Genomic DNA, 22,472 nt, shown 5'->3' on the forward strand with positions numbered 1-22,472 from the left:
CAACCCGACATCGATGATACTGTATACACGCTCACAGGCAGTTTGTCTTCTATGGTGTCTTACATTATTCACCAGATGTGTGCTGATGCTGGATGGGCGTCTGGGGCTCGTTCTTGAGCTGAAGCATCATCTGTGGGGAGGAGAGTGTCTTTGGTTCCTGTTAGGAATCAGTCACAGCACTGTTTCTCCATGAAAGACGTATGGGTGTCTGATAGTTTACAGAAGAGATCAAATAAATTACAGAGCTGAACGTTTAAGCAGATTTACATCCTACTATCGGCTCTACTTCCCACCTTTCAGTTGTCTTACTTCCCTCTCTCTCTCTCTCTCTCTCTCTCTCTCTCTGTCTCTCTCTCTCTCTCTCTCTCTCTCTCTCTCTCTCTCTCTTCATTCTTTAAAAGTGCCTCTCTGCTCTCCTTATTTCTTACCCTCACACATTTCATTCTTTCTGTCTTTCTTTGTGATCCCTTCACTTCAATCTAAATTACTTTTTGAAAGCCGTGGTCTTGTTTCTAAAACTTAAAGACAATCCATGTTTCTTGCATGCTGAAGTGCAACAAAACTGCACTCCCTGTACCCAAAAAAGGTCTTTCCTCAACACAATAGTTCCCCCTGCTGACCTGAGACGGTAATTCATCAATCCCTACATTCTGAGTTCAGCATGTAATTATCAGAATACAGTGGAGAGGGTGCTGATGATCAGTTCTGTTCATGTAGTTATCAGAATACAGTGAAGAGGGTGCTGATGATCAGTTCTGTTCATGTAGTTATCAGAATACAGTGAAGAGGGTGCTGATGATCAGTTCTGTTCATGTAGTTATCAGAATACAGTGAAGAGGGTGCTGATGATCAGTTCTGTTCATGTAGTTATCAGAATACAGTGAAGAGGGTGCTGATGATCAGTTCTGTTCATGTAGTTATCAGAATACAGTGAAGAGGGTGCTGATGATCAGTTCTGTTCATGTAGTTATCAGAATACAGTGAAGAGGGTGCTGATGATCAGTTCTGTTCATGTAGTTATCAGAATACAGTGAAGAGGGTGCTGATGATCAGTTCTGTTCATGTAGTTATCAGAATACAGTGAAGAGGGTGCTGATGATCAGTTCTGTTCATGTAGTTATCAGAATACAGTGAAGAGGGTGCTGATGATCAGTTCTGTTCATGTAGTTATCAGAATACAGTGAAGAGGGTGCTGATGATCAGTTCTGTTCATGTAGTTATCAGAATACAGTGAAGAGGGTGCTGATGATCAGTTCTGTTTACTCAACACTCGTAGCTTTATCCATAGTAATCATTCTGAAATAAAGCCTTAACTGTTTGTCCTTCCATTCTGTCCTTGTCCGTCCTTGCAGCCATTCATGTCTCCCCGGTACCCAGGTGGCCCCAGGCCCTCCCTCCGCATGCCAAATCAGCCCCCTGGGGGCATCCCTGGGTCACAACCACTCCTTCCAAACAGCCTGGACCCCACAAGACCACAAGGTAGGCGACCATTACGCACGCATGCATGCATAGTCTTGTTAATACAATTTCATTTCTGAAAAGTCTAGTTTTAGTCGACTATATATCATACTGTTTTGTCGACAAAATATATTTTGGCAAGCCTTGATGGCGTCGTAATGCCTGAGCACTGTTGAGCAATGTTGGATGCATACTGAAAATTGTCGATGGCGTTGCAGTGTAACACAGACTCTCTCTCTCTCTCTCTTTGGAGAAAGAAGAATGGTTGTGTGTCTGAACATGAATACAAAGACTAACTAACACTACTTTCCCTTTCTCACATCTTTGTATCACAGGACATCCAAACATGGGCGGTCCAATGAGAATGAATCCCCCCCGAGGCATGGGGGGCATGGGCCCACAGGTATACCACGCACACACACACACACACACACACACACACACACACACACACACACACACACACACACACACACACACACACATGCGCGCACATGCACACGCACACGCACACGCACACACGCACACGCACACGCACACACACACACAGGTATAAGTAAGAGGTAGAAACGGCCAACAGCGACGATATCCTCCTTTAGCCAAAGTGTAACCTGCACACAGGACTGAAAATGCAATTGCATCATGAAATTACAGTACATGCAAATAGTCTTTCTTTGGTGGATGTGGTGCACATTTGATTTAGTAACAATTGCCCCCGTCGTACCACCGACAGAGACCAACTGAGGGAGAATACCTTAAACGCTCATATGCATGCATTTTGACTTCCTTGGCTTCCTTTATAGAAGATCCTGCATGCATTAAGCACACGTGTAGGTCTGCCTAAAAATATTGTACTTCCAAAACAGTTTGTGCAGTAGTACCCCCCACCCCCAATCAACACCACCCCCCTGTCACACATGTGCAAGTATGCACACACACACACACACACACACACACACACACACACACACACACACACACACACACTCGCTGTGCCCCTCTGCGCCGTTCTGTGCCACCCTGGCTGGGTGACTTTGGCAGTGAGCGTAACAGCAGCTGGTGTGGCATCTGCTCGACAAGTGTAATCGTCTGCTGAACAAAACTCTGCCTCTGAGTGGAGCTGCCCCTACATACACCCAACACACACACACACACACACACACACACACACACACACACACACACACACACACACACACACGCACACACACACACACACAGAGTGCCAGCCAAAAAACCCTGCTGGACTACCACGTAAACATGCACTGGCACTCATAGGGAAGCATGCACGTGCGCGCGCACACACACACACACACACACACACACACACACACACACACACACACACACACACACACACACACACACACACCTGCTCACGCACAGAGCATACATACACATAATTAAACGCCGGTTAGTGGGAGACATGAGTGTTGCTGACCTTCATTAAGATTCAAAACTTTCCGTTTGACTTCCAGCGAGTGGGTGGGCAGGCCATGCTGACTGACTGTTGTGTTCTTTTCTCTTTCTGTGCAGAATTACGGTGGGGGGATGAGACCTCCACCCAACTCCATGGGGCCAGGAATGCCCGGGATGAACATGTTAGTACATTTATACCAGTTATTGTTGCCGCTGTGAGGCGGGAAAACCGCCTCACAGCGGTTCAAAACCGTTATTTTTCAGGAAATGGATTCAATGTAGTTATTATGTAGTCGCAAGCCAAGTTAATAGTTTTCATTTGTTAAATATTTATAAAAGATCATAGGTCTACACACTTTGAATTAACCATTTTCACTATCACGTACAAAAGAAAATTCAAAATTCGCCCAAAAATTGCAGATCTACAAGCTCACCGCGCATCACATCAGCTCGTACAACAGATACTTTTGCTATCTAAAATCATTTATTTTAAGAAATAACATAAAAAACGGAACCATTAGATGGAGATACAAGGTTTCTGCCCGTCAGCAATGGTATGTTATTTATTTGAATGTGTCTTGATACATGCATGTCTCATAATGGGATTAGCCTTTGCCACGCTGTGCTTTGGATTTTAAGTATTCTCCTCTCGTCCTGTGAAGTCAGTTTGTAACCTGCATACATCCAGGCACGGTATTGGATACTGACTGACTCGATGGAGACATTCAAAACAACATTCTGTTCATTCTAAATTATTACCAATCTCAATCCCAACATCTCCTTGGCTAGCGATAACAGACAGAGCAGAGTTACTTTTGTCACGGTTGGACTGAATGAGGGGGAATAAAGCACGAAGGGATTAATCTTGTATAAGCGACGGATACAAAGTCACTAATGGAATGCCAAGGATGGCTCTGGCAGTGACGACTGCCTGCGGTGATGCATGCACTCCTGCTGCATATTAAACAAATGTGCTATTGAGTGGTGCAATATACAGTGAGCTTCCTGCTTGTAAAAGTAATGTCTGTGTCTGTTGTCCTTTAGGGGTCCTGGTGGAAGAGGTCCTTGGCCTAACCCTAATGCCAACTCAGTAAGTGTCATTGCTTGGGACAGTGGTTGCTAGTTACACAATGTACAGTAGGATGTTTATGATGTTAATGTCTCATTTTCAACGTTTCCTCTCCTGCCTTCACAGATAGCGTATTCGTCTTCATCTCCGGGCAACTATGTGGTACGTTTCAGCCAGGTTTTTTTTTTACGATGGGTTCAAAACCATGATAGGCCATTAAATATCATATATTGATAGTTAAATCACATAGTAGAGCTCTCACGTTCTTCTCTCTCTCTTTCTCGTTCCCTTTCTCTCTTTTTTCCCTCATTTTCCCCCATGTCCCCTCAGGGGCCTCCAGGGGGAGGCGGGCCACCAGGAACTCCCATCATGCCTAGCCCTGGAGGTGAGTTCAAGAGTTCATTGTCACTGTTGAGCACTGTTCGCTGACTGAGTAACATCAGCCCTCATCTCATCTCAGTCACACACATCTCTCTGTGTGACAGACTGACAAAATGTCAAAACTGAAAGAAAAAAAAATATATATCTTAAAGCATTGACAAAAGCTGACACATGCATGTTTAAAAGTTAGATTCCATATAAGTGGCAGCTTCACGTAAATCTGTGGGGGGGGGGGGGGGGGGGGGGGGGGTGTCTGCCTGTACGTTCTCAGTGGGATATCAGTCAAAATTGTCATACAGAAAAACAAAATATCAGCTCTACAAGCTCACAACACGTCACGCTCCACCACGTTGTGAGTTCGTAGATCGGCAATATTCACTATTCATCATACAAAGAGCACACACAGTAGGTGCGTGCATGCATGTGCCTCAGTTTCTGTCAGATGCGTGGGCTCCAATGTGAAAAAGGTTGGGAACCACTGGTCTAGTTATGGCTGTGTAACGGAAAGCAGATGCTTGTCACTATCAGTCTGCAATCAACAGATTCAGTTGGGCTCTGATCCATCAATCTAACGTCTCTGTGGCAGATTAGCAGAGAACAAAACACTGTGGGCCGACATCCTGTAAATGTTGTGTTTCTGTGGACCTGTGGAGAGCTTCTTTATGTGTCCACTATTTATTATTTATATACCTTCCTCTATTGTGATACGTTGCCCGGGCAACGTGGTGCACAAAATGCTGCTGCTCACACGTACAATAGGAGGGAATGCATTTTTCCACAGCACTTGCCAAGACTGCACACAAAGACACACATGTGTGCACACGCTCTCACTCTCACATGCCCACGCACGCACGCACGCACGCACGCACGCACGCACGCACGCACGCACGCACGCACGCACGCACGCACGCACGCACGCACGCACACACACACACACACACACACACACCACATACTCAGCAGTGCCCACCAAACTCCCACTCCTTTGGTCACAACAGCATCAGCTAGATTCAGGGCCACAAACATAGAGATCTCACTACCACTTCACTCTCTTTCACACACATGCACGCACGCACGCACGCACGCACACACACACACACACACACACACACACACACACACACACACACACACACACACACACACACACACACACACACACACACACAGAGAGCACCTATGATTTTAGGCTGTTAGTCTAATTTGTTCATCTCTATCTACAGTAAAACTCACAACTTCATGCCTGCAATGTCGTATCAAGGTCACCTTATCTTTTGTAGTGTTTTGGGGGACAGACACAATGTGTTCAGGTCCTTGTTGAGTGCCTCCACAATAGTGTCGCTGGATTGTAACAATAAATGATACGAATGGATTGGTCAGTGTTAAGGTGGATTGGACTGATATAGGCCTACTTGACAGGACAGTGGTCAAACATTGGGCCCTGATGTTCCACCTCTTATGTTTCTCATGCATCTTTGACTGATGTTGTCTCCTCAGACTCAACAAACTCAAGTGAAAACATCTACACAATGATGAACCCCATCGGCCCTGGCGGTAACAGACCTAATGTAAGTCATGTAACACTAGTTCATCACTTCAGTGTTGACCTATTCAGCCTATTTGTCTGCTTCCATGGTTTCTTATATGGCCTACTTATCATATCTCTGTTGTCGGACAGAAACCAACTCCAAAATGTTCATTTTCCAGGAGATTTTAAACATCTAGCTCAAGTGGAGTTGGGAGGTTTTGTCCATCATTAAAGATTTGTTTTTTTTGGGGCTTTTGATGCCTTTATTGATAGGGAACAGTAGTCAGACAGGAAAGGGGGAGAGAGATGGGGAATGACACGCGGCAAAGGCCGTCGGCCTCGGGAGTCTAACCCGCGACACGCCGTCCGGCCGGCTTGGCGGCCTACAGTAGGTGCCCAGGTGCTCAGGTTGAGCTAACCGTCTGGGCCGGTTTTGTCCATCATTGATAAGGATTAAGAACAGCTGACAATGGATTCTCCAGGGCTAATTCATGCCTCTGCCACGCAGGGGAGAGGGCTAAACCAGACCAGAGTTAGCTGATTTAGCAGACAGTTTGAGGATCCAATGGTGTTAGCTGGTTTAGTCAGAAGCACTTCTTTAATACTTTTCATTCGTTCAATATTTTTTTAACCTTGATTTATTTAATAAATCACACCTGTGTGATGTGAGGGGGCTCTCTTATCATCGTACATCATCATGATGTAAAATAGACACTATGCCTATTTGCTCAGACACTATGACGTAGAATTCTCCATTCATTGTCAATGGGAATTTAAGTTTCATTTAAGACAAAGTTTGTGGACAGTAACTAAAAGCTAGATGTAGGAGGGGCTAGCGCCTCTAAAAAATAAAGATTACTGTAGCCGGATTCTACCGAAAAGCGACAATATCAAATGTGACGTTACGAGGTATAGAATGCGAAAACGAATGAAGAAATGGTGTGTCAAGCTTTCAGATGAATGAAGTTTGTGATATGTTTCTATTTCAGTTCCCAATGGGGCCGGGGCCCGACGGGCCAATGGGTGGAATGGGCTCTATGGAGCAGCACCATATGAACGGATCACTAGGTGAGTTACCAACCACTCATCCTGACGCCATGGCAGATAATGGCATTAGTACTGTATCAGTGTGCCCAGCTGATGTGTCACAATTTAAGTTTAAGTTTTTACTGTTTCCTGAATCTGATATCGAAAGGATGACAGGGTTTTTTAGTTGTGTGATGCTGCCCCCTTGTGGATAACAAGGGGAACGTTATCTTCCCATCCTCTTTATTGATCGAAGCAAAAGCAGATTATGTGGGCAGTGAGCAGTCCCATTGATCCTCTAGACAGGTGGGTGAGACATGATCAATGAAGCCAATAGAGTTTGGGCTCATCTGTATCTGAAACAAATAGCTTAATTAACAGCTAATGCCTATGAGAGGGCAGCCTCCCCACCCCCCCTCGGTGGGGAAGCCTTGCTTGGGGTGGGGCAACTCTAATGTCAATAGGTAGCTAGATGCTGGAAGGCTGGTAATGGTTCATAATTTGGTAATGATAATAATTTGTAATATTGTATGTCAATTTCTCTGTTCACAGGCTCTGGTGACATGGACGGGTTGCCAAAGGTGAGACTCTTGAGTACTTTCTACTGTACACATTATACACATTGGAATTGATGTTTTGTTTTTTATGAAATCACAGTGATGGAAATGTATGAATAGTTGAAGTAAATTGGATACAAATAAATGTAAATAAACTTCCCAGGAGAAAAACACATGCTCACATAATGGTGCTCTGATTTTGTTGTCCCCCTGGGCGTGCTGTTATTTGCGAGAATGGATGATGTTATTTGTCTTTATTGATCTCGTAATAAGAACTCTGATAGAGAGAGACATTTTGCATTCTCCCTGATGTCGTCTGTCCTCCTGTGTTTCAGAATTCTCCTAACAACATGGCAGGCATGAACAATCCCCCTGGGACTCCGCGTGATGATGGGGAGATGGCAGGCAACTTTTTAAACCCATTCCAAAGTGAAAGTGTGAGTATATCACATGGGACAAAGTCCAAACACGGCACGTGGCATGCAACCGTAAGCATGGACGAGAACCACATAGTATGCCTTCTCTGATGCATGGAGAGAATGTCATATAGTGCGCTTCTCCTGATTTTAATTACTTGTTTCTGAATTTCCTTAACATTTCCCCTTTGGCTGGACTATGCTCTTGCTTGCCGCTTGTTATCCGACAGAACGCAGAAAGAGAATACTTTCATCCTGATAGTTAGTGACACCACACAGGTTTTCTGGTATGTGGTATATGTGCCTCACAAAAGCTGGTATTCCGTACATGGGAAGCGTAGTTAGTTGTATTGCTTTAATCTGGAATTGTGTAGCACAAGACATTTAATGTAGTATTGGCTTATCTTTTCTCCCCTCCCTCTTTTTTTTCTCTCTCTTTACAGTATTCACCCAACATGACGATGAGTGTGTGATTTTTTATTTTATTTTTATCTTTTATTTTATTTTATTTCCTTTTCATCTTCCCTCACCCTACTCTTCCTTTACCCGTCCCTCCTGGTGTGTCTTGCCTCCCACTCAACCCTCCCACTCCCTTCTTCCTAAATCCCACCCACCTCCCACCCCCTCCTGGATGGTGTGCTGTGGCAACCCGCAGCCCCTGGGGATGCCCATGGACAGCAGGACCCCCCTCAAGGCCCCTCATCCCAGTGCCTGCAAAATGGGAGTGAGAGCATGAAACCCACCTCCCGGGCCGCGCGAAGGGTCTCTCCGCCTGTTCTCCATAGCCCTGCCGGGTGTTCCTCCCCAGCCCAGGACAGTAAAGAGATCCTAGCCTGCACCCTGGCCCGTCTCACTCAGCCCCTACGACCTGCCTGTCCAGGAGCCATTCATACCCAACGGAGGTGCTGTTCTGTTCTGTTCTGTTGTGCAGCCGGCTCCACACCACCACCAACAACAACAACTACAACACTCCACTATATTGTGCTGATCATAGCTTAAGTTACTATGAGGGTATGCAGGAGGTGACTGATTAGGGTTTAAATCTATAAACCCTTATTAAAAAAAACTCTGCCCCTTTTGTGGGAGAAAAAAGAAAGGAAAAAAAGAACTGATTATTTTATTTTAGGGCAAGAATGGCTTTTCATTAATTGTTTGTATTTGATTCTTTTTTTGTTCATGATGATGCTAATATTATTATAATTGTCATTATGTTATTGTTCTAATAATGTAGTTATGATTTCCTGCAGTAAAGGGCACATCTTATCTCAGCAACAGCATCAACAATGACAGAATAAGCACACAGTTGAAAAAAGAAAAGAAAATGCACAATGATACTTCTGTTTACATGATTTTAGGTATTTGATGTCTAGTTTTTGTTTTGTTTTTTGTCACCGTCATACTCCCATCACACACCTCTGTTAATGTCTCTGAGTTGCTAACGTCTGACTGGTCATGGCTTAGTTCAAACACACCAACTTTCAAACTTGAAGGTGTGGTAGGAATAATTTGTTGCAGTCGGGCAGAAACCGCTTATATCCATATTCTAATTCAAATTTTTGCTAAATTAACGCCCTACTTGATCATACTACAGCGTCACACAAAAGCATCAAAAGTAGCAGAACCACAAGCCTGTAGATCTGCAACTTTTGCTGTTTTTTTAATTTGAATCCTGAAAAGTAACATATTTGGACATATGAGGTTTTCACCCGACAGAGATAAATGATAAGCCTCACTTTTAGCGTGATGGGTTTGTGCTCAGGTTTTTGTTTTGCTCAGCTTGGCTAAAGCTACACATACAGTTGAAACAGTGGATTTCCCTGAGCCTTGCTGTATCCTGGCACAGTGTCTACTGGTACACAGACATAATCCCGTTCTTAGGTATATTGTCTTAATAAGCCCCCACTCCCCCGCCCCCCCCCCCCCCCCCCCCCCCACAAACACACACACGCTACTTTTATTGTGTAGGAATGGACTGCTCTAATGTAATTAATTATTATAGCATTATGTTCCTAGTAGGATTTTTTTTTCTTTTTTTTCTTTTTTAACTCACAACTGCCCATCTGTTATGCCATTTCTCAGTCAGTATGAATGAAGAGAGAGGGAGATATTTGTAAATCATCTTTTCTCTTTCAAGGATTTGGTCTTGCCTGTAAATACAACATATTTAGCTTCTATTGTGGTTATTTTGTTATTTGTTATTTACAACTTGTCTGTGAATCCCCCCTCCCCCCCGCCCCAGCCTGTCTCCTTCTCCATCACTCTGTTTGATTTCAATCTCACTAAGGACTGGAGACACAATGTATTCTCCCAGGATGTCGTCTAGTCCCATGCCAACGTCTCCGAACTGTGAACGTGGAGAGATTCTGGGACCTCTGTTACTCACGTACAGCAACGACTGCCCTCTCTCATGTTCAGTTTGGGTCGGACTCACAGATCCTTGTGATCCAGTGTCTTTGCCCCGATGAGACAGGCTAAATAATCTTCTCCTTGGAGCTCCCACCAACCAGGCCCCGCTGAGTCAATGACTGTATGTGCGGGAAATTGGATACAGGGTTTGGGTTGTGATAGCTCTAGTGCTGGGAGAACTGATATGGACTAAGGGTAAACGGATGATGTTGCCACAAGAGTCTAAAGAAGAGGAACACTTGTTTAGGCTGCATTTGTAATGTATGTATTTCTGTTTGGTTGGACTGAAATGTAAGTCAGACCTTTTTCTTGATTCTTTTTTTAATTGTTGTTTTTATTTGAATTTCTACAAATTATATTCACGAAAAAGCCCACAGAATCTGCACACAAAGGGGAGAAATAAAACATTTTTATTTTATATTATTTCATTTGTTCTTTTGGGTATATCATGTACCCTTGGCCTGAGCAACCCTCTATCACTGTTTCAAAGCTATGAAGTCACTCTAGAGTGCATATTTAACAGTTGTAAAAAAAAAGAAAGAAAAAAGTTATAAAAAACAGTAATCATTGAGCCTGATGTGATTGATGTTCTCGTTGTTCGTCTGCTAGCAATGTGAACCAGGTTGTGTTCAGAGTTCAGCAGAGACACCTCCAGGGTAGTTGGGCTTTAACCACTTTCACCCTGGCGTCCTGATTTTAAAAAAAATAGCTGATCTACAACCTCACAACGTGTCGTGGTGCGATACGATATATTATGAGCTTGTAGACCGGCTACTTTGGAAGATCTTAAGAGCTTAAGATTTGTGCCTCGTCTCACGATGACGCCGCTCCTCCCCCCCCACCCCCACCCCCCTTAAAGTCTGTTATTTTCAGTGAGCGACGCATCGTACGATGAAGTATAGATCATCCATTATGGCTCCTCCTCCCGGTCTGTCTGCAGCCCCCCTCCCTCACTCCTCAGCCCCCCTATCCTTTAATTTACTTTTTCTTGTAAATACTGTATAATGCATTTTGATATCATTGACATGTTTTGATATGTCAGTCATTACCAATGAATTCAGCTTAAAGTAAATTATAAATAAACTGTCCATGTTTTTTTTTTCATAATGGAGAGACGATGCGCTTAAGATTTGGTCCATGTTGGTGAATGCCAAACTTGCATTTAAAATGTATAGAATGCAGTAACGTAATCAGTAGAAACTGTATGCCGAAAGATGTACATGGTGGGGGGGGTGGGTAAATGCTTGAGACAGGCTAAACTGCCAGCAAATAATCTTCTAAGCGCAGGGTGAGGTGAATGCTGTTTCATCCTCCTTACCTGCTGTGTTATTAGTGAACTATTGGTTCTGGAATAATCATGTGACTGATTGTTCCAAATGCCATCGTCTCCTAAAAAAAAAACATGCGACCACATATTACAGTTTTTAATATGAAGGATTTTTATCAATTAAAAAAACTTTTAAAAAGGAAAACATACTTAGAGAACCTCATTTTAAATTAATAATAGATCAAAAATACTTAAGGGGAAAAACTGTGTCCTTTGCTATTCACTCCTGTAATAGCGTTGTATAGATTGATGCTCTCTCACTGATCCTCACTCAGTCCTCTTGTGTATATCGATTGTTGGCCATCTCTGTACTTCTATTGTGATGTATAATACTGTACCATTAGGGAGATTTGCTGGGTGGGTGGGGAGGTGATGCTGGGGCTGGGGATTCGAAGGGAAGGGGATGGAATCGATTCTCCTGTACTGTTCATGGTCCTTTCTAATGACACGGCAGTATTCAATATGAAGCAGTCTGTCTCTTGGGTTTGCTTTGTATTTCATGGTAGGATAGTTCAGAATATTGTCTTAGGGACTTAGGTGTCTTGTGTAGGTAATAAAGATGTCCTTTGTATGTTTCTTTATATTGTAAAGTTTCTTTAGACTGAAAGAAAAAAACAGATAATTTGCTTATCAAAAAAGAAACAATGCATCAATAATAAATGTCATTTGATTTTTTTCCCCTGTTGTTTGAATCTTTTCCTCTGAGCATAGACCTACATGGTAAGTTCAAACTATTACAAGGATGACCTCTTTCTTGAGTTTTATCATAGCTGATCTTATACAGTATGTTCTTTGTTCTGACTGAACTCTCACACAACTAATAATGCATAATATAGAATCATTCACTTATTTATTTTGTACATTTATGATTCAATTATCAAGAAGAAATAGAAGTTCAATTATTATACATTCAAATGGGTTTGGATTGATCAAGTCCCCCTTTAAAAGTTACCTCCTCAACTCCCACTTCTCTCAGCTCCTCTATCATGCTGTCTCTTTCCCTTTTCCTTTTGTACCTACTACAGTTAATAATAGTACATTCCACAGTCCCTTTGGTACCTACAGTTAATAATAGTATGTTCCACAGTCTCCTCATCCTGCCAGTGGTCACATAGACCTTTAGGGTGCTTCTTAATTACATACATATTTTATTTAACACTATGTCCCAGTCTTAACCTTGTAAGGATGACCTCCTTGCTGTCTTGCTTCTAGTTAATGTATCAGAATCAGAGTCATCTTTATTATACTTCCTCTACTGGCTACTGATGCGGTCACACAAAACTTTGATTCTGCCTATGAGGGCGGATTCTTGCAATGCTTTTCAAAGGAACATAGTGGTGTGTTGCCATTTGTGGATTTCTGACTCGGACTGTTCCCATTGACAGAATCCGCCGTCATAGGAAGAATTAAAGTTTGGTGTGACCACACCCTTGTTTAAGCCCAAACCACACCAAAGGGTCGCGTTGGGACAAAACTGTTTTTAAGGTAAACCTTGTTTGGGCTAAATAGTACTGAAAGCATTGCTGTATGAATTAGATCTGGACAATTCTGCTAGTGATTTTCAATCTTTTGAATTTCAAGATTCCTGAGTTTGATATGACTTATCTCCTATTCCTCCTTTAAATGACCAACTGCCCAACAGCTATAACTCTAAAGGTTTCTGTTGCTTTCAGTGTAATATACCGACCTAACCTTGTGTACAGTATGTTCAAACGTACCTGCTTGCAATAGAAACTTTGCAGGACTGGATTTTCCTTGTCTGCAGCATTGTGTGGACAAACAGTCAACACAACTTCACAATCTCTTCCTTTGATAAACCCTCTTGACTGAATTCCTTCCACTGAAATTACAGAAGAGTGAAACTAGTTGCCTTTATTCAATATTTAACTTCAGTTCTTCAGGTGATCGAAATGAGAAGTCAGCTGACACTGACTTCAATCCTGACTTTCACATTTTTGCGTCAAAGCCTAATTCAAAACCCCACATGAACATTAATGCCAATTTATAATGTATATAGTCTATTCCACTAGTCTGCAAGTTCACTCCCATACTCAGGCCTACATGAAGGCAGTAGGCCTACGGTTAACAGTTGTTAAGTCAGTCAAACCTCAAGCCTGAAATAAAACTTCTCAGACAGACATTCTTCTACACTTCAGTTACTGGAATGAAGAGCTTCCCATAGCTTATATTTCACAGTAAAACAAAAAAGAAAATAAAGTGATGAAGCTTGATATATGGTCATCATATAAAATTCATTATTTATTACACAAGAAAACAATTACAAACTTAAACTGCTATGTAAGAAATAAAGATTAAACCATATAGTCAATGTAAAACTATATACACTGGTACACACAACAATATACAACACAATAACACTATTTACAGAACTCGATGTGCAAAATAATTACCATTTACAAACAAAATATCATGAAAGCATACTTTCTTTACAAAATAACATGCCTATACTGTTGAAAGCATTAATGTAGCATAATACTACTCAAAGGACTAGGACCCATCTCGCAGTGGTGTCTGTGTAAGTAAATACAAAACATCTCTCCAAAATATGTTTAAAAAAAAAAGAAAGAAAACTAAACAAAAACAAAACATTTTCAGAAATAGTGACAATAGCAGATGATCAAAAGCTCCCAATGCGTCGCAACGCATTGGGAGCTTGTAGATTGGCTAAATGTTGACAAAGGGCATGAGATGTTTTTGTATGATTGGGTCCCAAAAGTGCCTTCCTAGAAATTTAAAGGGGTCAAAAGTACAACATTTCTATTTGAAATGTATTGGAGTGAAAGTAAAGTGCTGGCAAATAAAAAAACAACAAATATTCCAAAAAATGTATAATCGAGTACACGAGTAAAGTCCTTAGTTACTGTCAATGATTCTGGAGAGCGGTGATTGGCAGACAACCTTCATCGTTGGTAGGGTCGAGGTCGAGAAGATGGTCCCTGTGCAGGTCCCTGAGAAGAAACATGTGTTACAGTTAGTATCATGTCCAGCCGTTCTCAACTACAATACGAAAATATCTTGGAGTGGGAAGTTAAAATGACACTCGGTTTGGTGCTTGTATACGTCGGTAAGCTCCCAGCTTAATGAAATGAAATTACAATAAGGATAATATTTTATTTTTGAGAACATTTTCTGATTTACACATTGTTGGAATACATAATTTGTGTACAATGTAACTAGCAATTTACTATATGAACGTTTTGCCAACTCACCTTCCTCTTGCGGTTGCCTCTAGCTTTGATGACTTCACACTTCCTCCTGTTTTTGAAGTAGTCTTTATCAATCTGTTGGAGAAAATGCAGTGATTTGTAACTCAAGCCGATTTCCTACATACATTAAACTAAATAAACGTAATCGTTTAATTGGAGGTTAGTGTACACACATAGTACCATAATATGTGTGTACACTTACCAGTGATATTGTTCATATCCATGGTCAATCACTTCAATTCAACAGGCAACACTGTTTTTAACTTTTTCACAATTATAAACTCCTTCCCCCCCATCCATGTCTCTGTTTGCAGCATAATCACATTAACTAAATTCATAGACAAAACAATAGGTCAAGGATTCTGCAAAAATAGAAATTCTAAAGTCGCATTGGGAACTTGTAGATTTGCCATTTTTGGCAAAGAGTTCGCAGAGGGAAAAAAGGTGAGGGAAAAGTACAGCCCCCTAACTCCAGTCAACAACATAGGGTTTAAATAGTTAAAGGTTTGTTGAATGTGAGCTTAGTCTAATTTCTCTATTGTATAGATCTGTATCTGTAGTAAAGGTAACTTACCAGAAAGTGGTGTTTGGCTGGTGGTGGCCTTTGTCCTTGGCAGGCTACTCCTTGGCCGCATTCTCCATGGCAAGGCTTTCCTCTCCTTCCTTCGCAGACTTTCAATTTTGGCCTAAAATTGGCAGCCGTGCTTTGAGAGATTTTCTCTTGGAGGACGCGTCGCATACTCCTGCAAAAAGGGTGAGATGGGAATAAGGAGAGTAAGCACAAACTCCAGTAAATAAACAAGGTAAATAGTCACGTCAATAGAGAGAACAATGTAGTGCCTCAAAGAAACTAGGATTCCAGGTAAACAATGAATCTATATGTCTAAACATTCTTAAACATTTGTGGTCAAGAAAAATAAATGTATTAAAAACAAAACCATGAGAACAAGGGACCAAGATGAATACATACTTGAACAAAGCAGATCCAGTTCCTTTCTTCTTGGCCACGGTCACGGTGTCCCTCTTCCTGGTGGTGGTGACTTGCCTAGGAGAAACAGGGGAGTCAGTTTCCGTGTCTGAATCGTCTGTCAAACACGGAAACCAACTCACCTGTGGCTGTTGGAGTGCTTCTACCTGTGAGGCCTTCACTGGCACCATCCTCAGTTTAACCCTGGGATTCTTGGGATCGTCGACAACGCTGCACGTCCAGGTCCGGTTGTCTTGAGCGACCTGTGTGAGGAAATGTAGACAATTGTAACTTGAGATAATTTCCTTCAATAAATGTAACTACAGGAAATTGAAGTCCTTTGTTATAGACAAAATTATGTAGCTATGTAGACTTCCCGAAATAGGCAGTTTACAAGCTCACACTCACTGTGAGCTAGTAGATCGGCTATTGTTTGAATATACAAAGTGTAGAATAGGGTTAATGCATTTTCTTTTAATAATACATATCTACAAAGTAGTAACTAAAATGTTCAAATAATTGTAGTGGAGTAAAAAAGTACAATATCTGGCTGTGAAATGTAGTGGAGCAGAAGTATTAAGCTATTGAAAAATGGTCACACTCAAGTAAAGTGAGAAACAAAAATCCTCATATACATGTACTAGTTTTCCACCAGTGGGATGTACATACTTGAAGGTGCTCGGTCGAAACCCTCTTCAGAACCATCCTGTTTTCCCGGGGGTCGTTGGGGTCCTGGATCAGAGCAGAAGTCCAGGTGAAGCTGGCAGCTGCAGCATCCTGTGGGAGACAATTGTAAGTTAAGCTAATTTCTTTCATACATTGAAATATTGAATTGAAAATTGAATTGAGGATTCAAAAGTTTCAAAAATAGCAGATCTACAAGCTCAAAACGCACTTGCAGATCTGTTATTTTAGATACTTCTGTGACGTGAAAATTGAATTGAGGATTCAAACGTTTCAAAAATAGTAGATCTACAAGCTTGAATCGCACTTACGTAGGGCATTCATTTACAAAAAACACAAAAAGTTAAAATATGGAGATATGGTTTCTGCCCAACAGCCATATATATATTTTTTGTTTTTAAACAATTGATTTGAAAAATGTATAAATGACACTTAGCCAGGAGCCACTGCTCCTTAACGTAGAAGAGGTTCAAGGCATGCATCCAGTACAGATGCTTCCTCTGGTCATCTCATGGGTGCTGAGGAGGCCAAGAAGAAAGAGGATGGCAAAGGGAAGTCTGGAACTCTCTGCTGGAACTGTTGCCCCTCAACCCAACTCCAGATAAGTGGTTGAAGATGTATAAAAAGATTATGCAGCCGGTTAGTTCTTACACAGTAAAATCATCACATCAGTATTCAGTGTTCATTTGTCCGTTTGTAACTCTGAACGGTCCCCACTGCTCCAGCACAATATAGTATAAAAAAAAATCAGTTATCAACATCAGCTTATTAAAAATAGCCGATGTACTTACAAGCTCACAATGTGTCACGATCATGCGAGGCATTTTGTGAGCATGTGGATCTGCATTTTCAACAAATCTTGAGAAAAACATTTTAACAACACAAATATTGTAATATGGGGAATTTGGGATCTACCCGAAAATATTTTCGGGTGGGGGTCCGTATCGTATTCGTAGCGACACGACATGCATATTAATCTGGGGGTCGTTGAACTTGACATACTGTAGTCATCTGATGGTGAGAACCTGAACCACTGATTTTAACGGTAACAAATAGTGGCCGGCCTGTCGTAACCATTGCAACTCTGAGAGTCAGCAAACCGTTTACATTTGGGTACATTTGGTCCAGTTGGCTAAATTTGTACAATATCAGTTAAATTGACACGAGTAGAGCAACTTGTTAAAAACGACTCCCATGTCCCATTATAGAAACAAGTATAAATTTCAAATGGCCGAGAAATACACGGACCAGTATCCACAGGCACAGTGCAAGTGCAAGTGCAAACTTCAACTAACTCAAAACAATGAATCCTAAACAAACGACATCGAAAGAAAACATGCTAAACAACGAACTTATTAGGGTCTAAACAACCCGTTCTCTAAAAAAATAACATTATTATACGTTTACAGTACATGATATTATATTATTAAATGTTAACATACCATCTCCATGTCCTCAGGTAACGTTGTTATAGTGTTGATGTGAAGTCGAACTTGAAGAAGTTAACCGTCTCTTTGTGCTTGTGTCAGAAGAAAGTCTCAAAACACGTCTGCTCAGTAACGGCCGGGCTCCACCGGGCGCGTTGCGTTGCGTCGCGTCAAAAAACGCACCGGTTCAATTTTAATGCACGCGTCGCGTCTCCGTCAACGCGGGCAGTGGAGCCACCCTTCATTGATTAAAAAGGGAACATTCCCTGACGGTGACGGAGACGCGACGCTGACGCGCCCGGTGGAGCCCGGGAATCCGGCCGTGAAGGTCAGCGAGTGAGTGAAGGGAATTAACTATGAAGACAGTTTGAACATTATATTAACGTCATCTCAGACACCTGCCGTCCGGTTGGCTCATTTGAATATGAACTCGCGTTGCCTTTCGACAAGCGACGCTCTCGACGCTCTCCGGCGCGCAGCCCCGCTCTGATTGGTCAGTCAAATCAGAAACCGAAATTTCGCGAGAACGTACGAGACCGGACGAGAGGGAGAACAGACATACAAGCTCACAGTGCGTCACACCTGCAGCCCGTTGTGAGTTTGTAGATCTGTGGTTGTCTTTGCAGGCTACCAACGTGACGTTTGTTTTTAAAATGCGACACACTATTATTTTCCCATAATGCACAGAGCGGTACTGTTCAACTGATGGCAGGCAGACCTTCACACACAACAACAACAGCAGCGGTGGCCGAACGGATAGCGGCGCGGTCTAGATACCGGAAGGTTCCCAGTTCGAATCAGCCGTCCGACACGTTAAAATTACCACCGCTGAAATGCCCTTGAACAAGGCATCAACCACTACGATGAAATGTGTTCTATGAGCAGGGCCTGGCTGGAAACAAGTTCTTGAGCTTAGCCCAGATACCCTGGGTAAATATAGATTTCATTTCATTTCATTTCATTTCATTTCATTTCATTGAGATTGAAAACACTGACTGAACCAGTTGAGGATTATTACTGTTTAGCCCAAATTACTAGTGACATTTATATGATATAAATATATCTTCCCACAGAACACGTAGCCGTAGCCTTAAAATGTGTCTGTCCATTTCGGAACGTGGGCTAGCCGTGCAGCAGCTCCACTCCGTGGGCTAGCCGTGCACTGCTCAGCAGCAGCTCCACTCCGTCTATGGAAGTAATAGGCCTACATTGGAAGAAAACCAAACCAAACAAGTCAAGAATCTCAAGATCTACCAGCAAGGTGAGTAGAGTGTGTTGTGTGTGGATAACACACCTGACTAGCACATGTGCTAGTCAGGTGTGACAACTGCAGTTGTCATTTACTTGAGTTGAACGAATTTGTCACGTTTTGTCAGAATCTGAATCAAAACAGGATCCAATGTTAAATTTGATCAAATTAGAATATTGGGTTTAGCATGTCATTATGAGTATGACTCAACGTTTGCATCGCAAACTGAGTCAGACTAGTTTTTGAACATCATTGTTCATCCTCACAACATTGTTCAACCTCACTCACAACACGACAACATGCTGTTTTTTTTGGTACACGTAGGTACTGATGACATGTTGAGTTTTTAAGAAATTTGCCAAACTGGACCATTATATATTGCTGGTTTTCTATCCTATCAATGATAGGATAGAAAACCAGCAGAAGACCTCTAGTTGTCCAGTTGTCCCTCCTGATAGCTTACTGCTGGTTTTGAGTCTACCAGGACCTCTAGTAGCTTACTTCTGGTTTTCTACCCTATCAGGAACCTTACTACTATATTACTACACTACTATGCTATAACATGTGAATCTTAACATTTTAGGATTTGTTTTGTAAAATGACACCTACTGACTTCCAGAGAGGAGGGATACAAAAGTTCCATTTTGATTTTAAAAAAGAAAAAAGAAAAGAAGAAAAGCTTTACACCTGTGACCTGAGTTGACAGCCTCTGGCAAAGGAAAGCCTAACCTTCACAGAGAACATTTCACTGCACAAACTAGTCTTGTATGAGCAGGTGACAAATAAAACCTCTTGAATCTTAAAGAATTCCAAGTTCACCCACTCATCCCAGATTAAAGATCACATTTGTGTGAGTGCTTGAGAGTATTAAAATGCACATTCCATCAACGTGATTGATTATATAATTTGCCCATTTGTCTTGTGAAATAAAAAAATGTAATTGTAATTTTTCTTGCTCAGGTGAAGATTTTCCGAGTACCGCTGGAGAGTCTGCCTGTGTATAATTACTGAACATGGGGGTGTACCACTTTAAGTGGTGGTTCAAAAGTTGTATTTCTTGGCTAATGTCCTTGCATGTGTGAGCTTTCTCAGGTTTCTGGTTGATGCCTGTACGATTCTGTTGGAGCACATAGACTAGACACAGAGGGTCTGTTCAGAAAGACGGGTTCCATTGCTGGTCGGAAAGCTCTCTACTCAGGATGAGTGGTGGCTTACGTTGACCTTGCGTTCATTTGGCGACCTAATGCTTGCAACCCATTCTGGCCTGGGTGGGAACCCCTTTTGGTGTTTTACCACTTCAGGCCGGGAACCCATTTTGGGGTTCTGTACAGTATGTACAGTATTCAAAAAATATGCTGCTATATAAATATTTGAAGTTTTTCAGAAAACTTAGGTCAGGCTTTAGAAGGCGTTTTTAGAATCGGCATCAGGCCTAAATGGTTTAGAAGCCTAAAAGCCACACGGAAATGTATTTTTAAAAATATATTCCCATGTTCAATACCATAACCACAATTAAATCGCAATTACTTTTCATGACAATGAATCAACAAGTAAAATGTTGTTATTGTGACACAGCCCTGCCCTACTAACTTGAAACTTGCATTGTTTCATCAGGTCATGGCAAGCTGGATGCGGGCGAGGAGTGTCTGTCCACGGTGAATCCCTATAATGTGGTGATTGAAGCAGTTCTTCAGGGAGCTGCCAGAATGCAATACAATGCACACACACCAAGAGAGTAGCCTACAAAAGGAAAAGTGCAATTGAAAGTGTATAATATTTAGAGAAATATTTAGTTAAAGTTTAAAGTAGTAGTAATAGTAGTAGTAGTTGTGAATTAGCAAACTGGACATTAGGACTGAATGTTTCCTTCATCCTGTTTTTGACTGTTTTCGTCAATGTTTTTATTTGTGTTGTTTGTTGAAGTGCACGTCCGTTGTCCTTCAACAACACAGCCGTCGCCAGTCATCTTCCCAGCCCCTCCCACCCCTCACTGGTGTAATTTCGTGGAGGAAAAGCTAGGTCGCGTCCAGAACCCATCCTGACCACAAAGCTTCATGAGGCCCAGGAATTAATTATTTTATACCATGGCTTAATCTTTTAAAAGAAATGGATAAATAATCGAATATTACACACATTCCGGCTCTATAATATGCATTTACGGTAAATACTTATTTGATAATGTTTCATCTGTCTGATCTTGAAGAAGAAGGATGGAAGATCAAATAAAGAAAAATGTAATGGAACTGGAGTCTGGACTCATTTTTACATGATTTGTATATAATTTATAATTTATATATACATCCTTTGCCCATTGCCCATACTGCTCACATTTGGTCTGACCCAATTGTCAGTGTTGCATTTATGCATATTATTTACTTTTTTATACATTAATATTCTTCCAGATTTCACTTATTGTTTCTGTGCACTTTTGTTTGATTAATATATGTTGATCCACTAATCAATTACTTTTTGTGCTGGTTTGTGTAATAGGTGTGTTACCACAGGTCGTTATGGAGAAAGTTCCAGCCATGTTGGCCAGTGAGCTGTCGCCAGCTCAAGACGTATGTGTGGTTGCCTGAAAAACATTCACATTTCTGATAAACAGAACAGCTCCAAATCCATTCCACAAGGCAAAAAAATCTATTCACTCAAATATTGAATTGTGACATCCGAATTGTGATTTTTCTTTTAAATATTTTAGGTTATTTATTTATTTTCATGACCGTAACACTGACGTTATCTGGCTGCATTGAAGTGTATGATTCAACTTTTCATGATTTATATTGTTTATAATTGTAAATGTAACTAACTAAGAATCACAATATAAATCAAATCGGCACCCTAGGTATCGAATCAGGAGGTGAGTGAATCGTCCCACCCCTTTAGTTAAAATGAATTTAATTAATCCCAAACACTCATATCTATGCATGTATACTTACTTACTTAGGCCCGTCGCTCCCAGTGGAGCATAGGCCATCTACGACTCTTCTCCATCCAACACGGTTTTGGGCTATCATTTCTGCCTCCCGCCATCTGATTCCCTGTCTCTTCAGCTCCGCCTCAGTGTCCCGCCTCCAGGTGTTTTTGGGTCGCCCTCTCTTACGCTTCCCCTGGGGATTCCAAGTCAGGGCCTGGCGAGTGGTGCTGGTTATTGGTTTTCTCAGCGTGTGTCCTATCCAACCCCACTTTCGTCTCAGGATCTGCTTCTCTACCGGTTCCTGCCTTCCTCTCAGCCACAGTTCCTCATTTTTGATTTTGTTCGGCCACCTGATCCTAAAGATACGTCTCAGACTGTTGTTTATAAAGGTCTGTATCTTATGTAATGTTCTTT

At 41.8% G+C, this 22,472-nt stretch overlaps 1 protein-coding gene across 2 annotated transcripts in view; it reads left to right on the top strand.

The window, feature by feature from the left end:
- Positions 1-8,738, top strand: part of ssbp4 (single stranded DNA binding protein 4) — a 126,540-nt gene extending 117,802 nt beyond the window's left edge. The window contains exons 7-17 of one of the 2 annotated variants that reach the window (XM_079506602.1): positions 1,353-1,479; positions 1,794-1,861; positions 2,995-3,059; positions 3,922-3,967; positions 4,073-4,108; positions 4,277-4,331; positions 5,825-5,895; positions 6,845-6,923; positions 7,434-7,462; positions 7,774-7,875; positions 8,510-8,738. In XM_079506602.1, the coding sequence (XP_079362728.1) occupies positions 1,353-1,479; positions 1,794-1,861; positions 2,995-3,059; positions 3,922-3,967; positions 4,073-4,108; positions 4,277-4,331; positions 5,825-5,895; positions 6,845-6,923; positions 7,434-7,462; positions 7,774-7,875; positions 8,510-8,590 (759 nt within the window). In that variant the 3' untranslated portion in view covers positions 8,591-8,738. Of the gene's footprint in view, positions 1-1,352; positions 1,480-1,793; positions 1,862-2,994; positions 3,060-3,921; positions 3,968-4,072; positions 4,109-4,276; positions 4,332-5,824; positions 5,896-6,844; positions 6,924-7,433; positions 7,463-7,773; positions 7,876-8,297 lie in introns of both variants that reach the window. The other variant, XM_079506603.1, reaches the window with a different exon arrangement.
- Positions 8,739-22,472: the final 13,734 nt, after the last annotated feature.

The sequence above is a fragment of the Electrona antarctica genome (genome assembly GCF_951216825.1).
Source record: "Electrona antarctica genome assembly, chromosome: 7".
Lineage (NCBI taxonomy): Eukaryota > Metazoa > Chordata > Actinopteri > Myctophiformes > Myctophidae > Electrona > Electrona antarctica.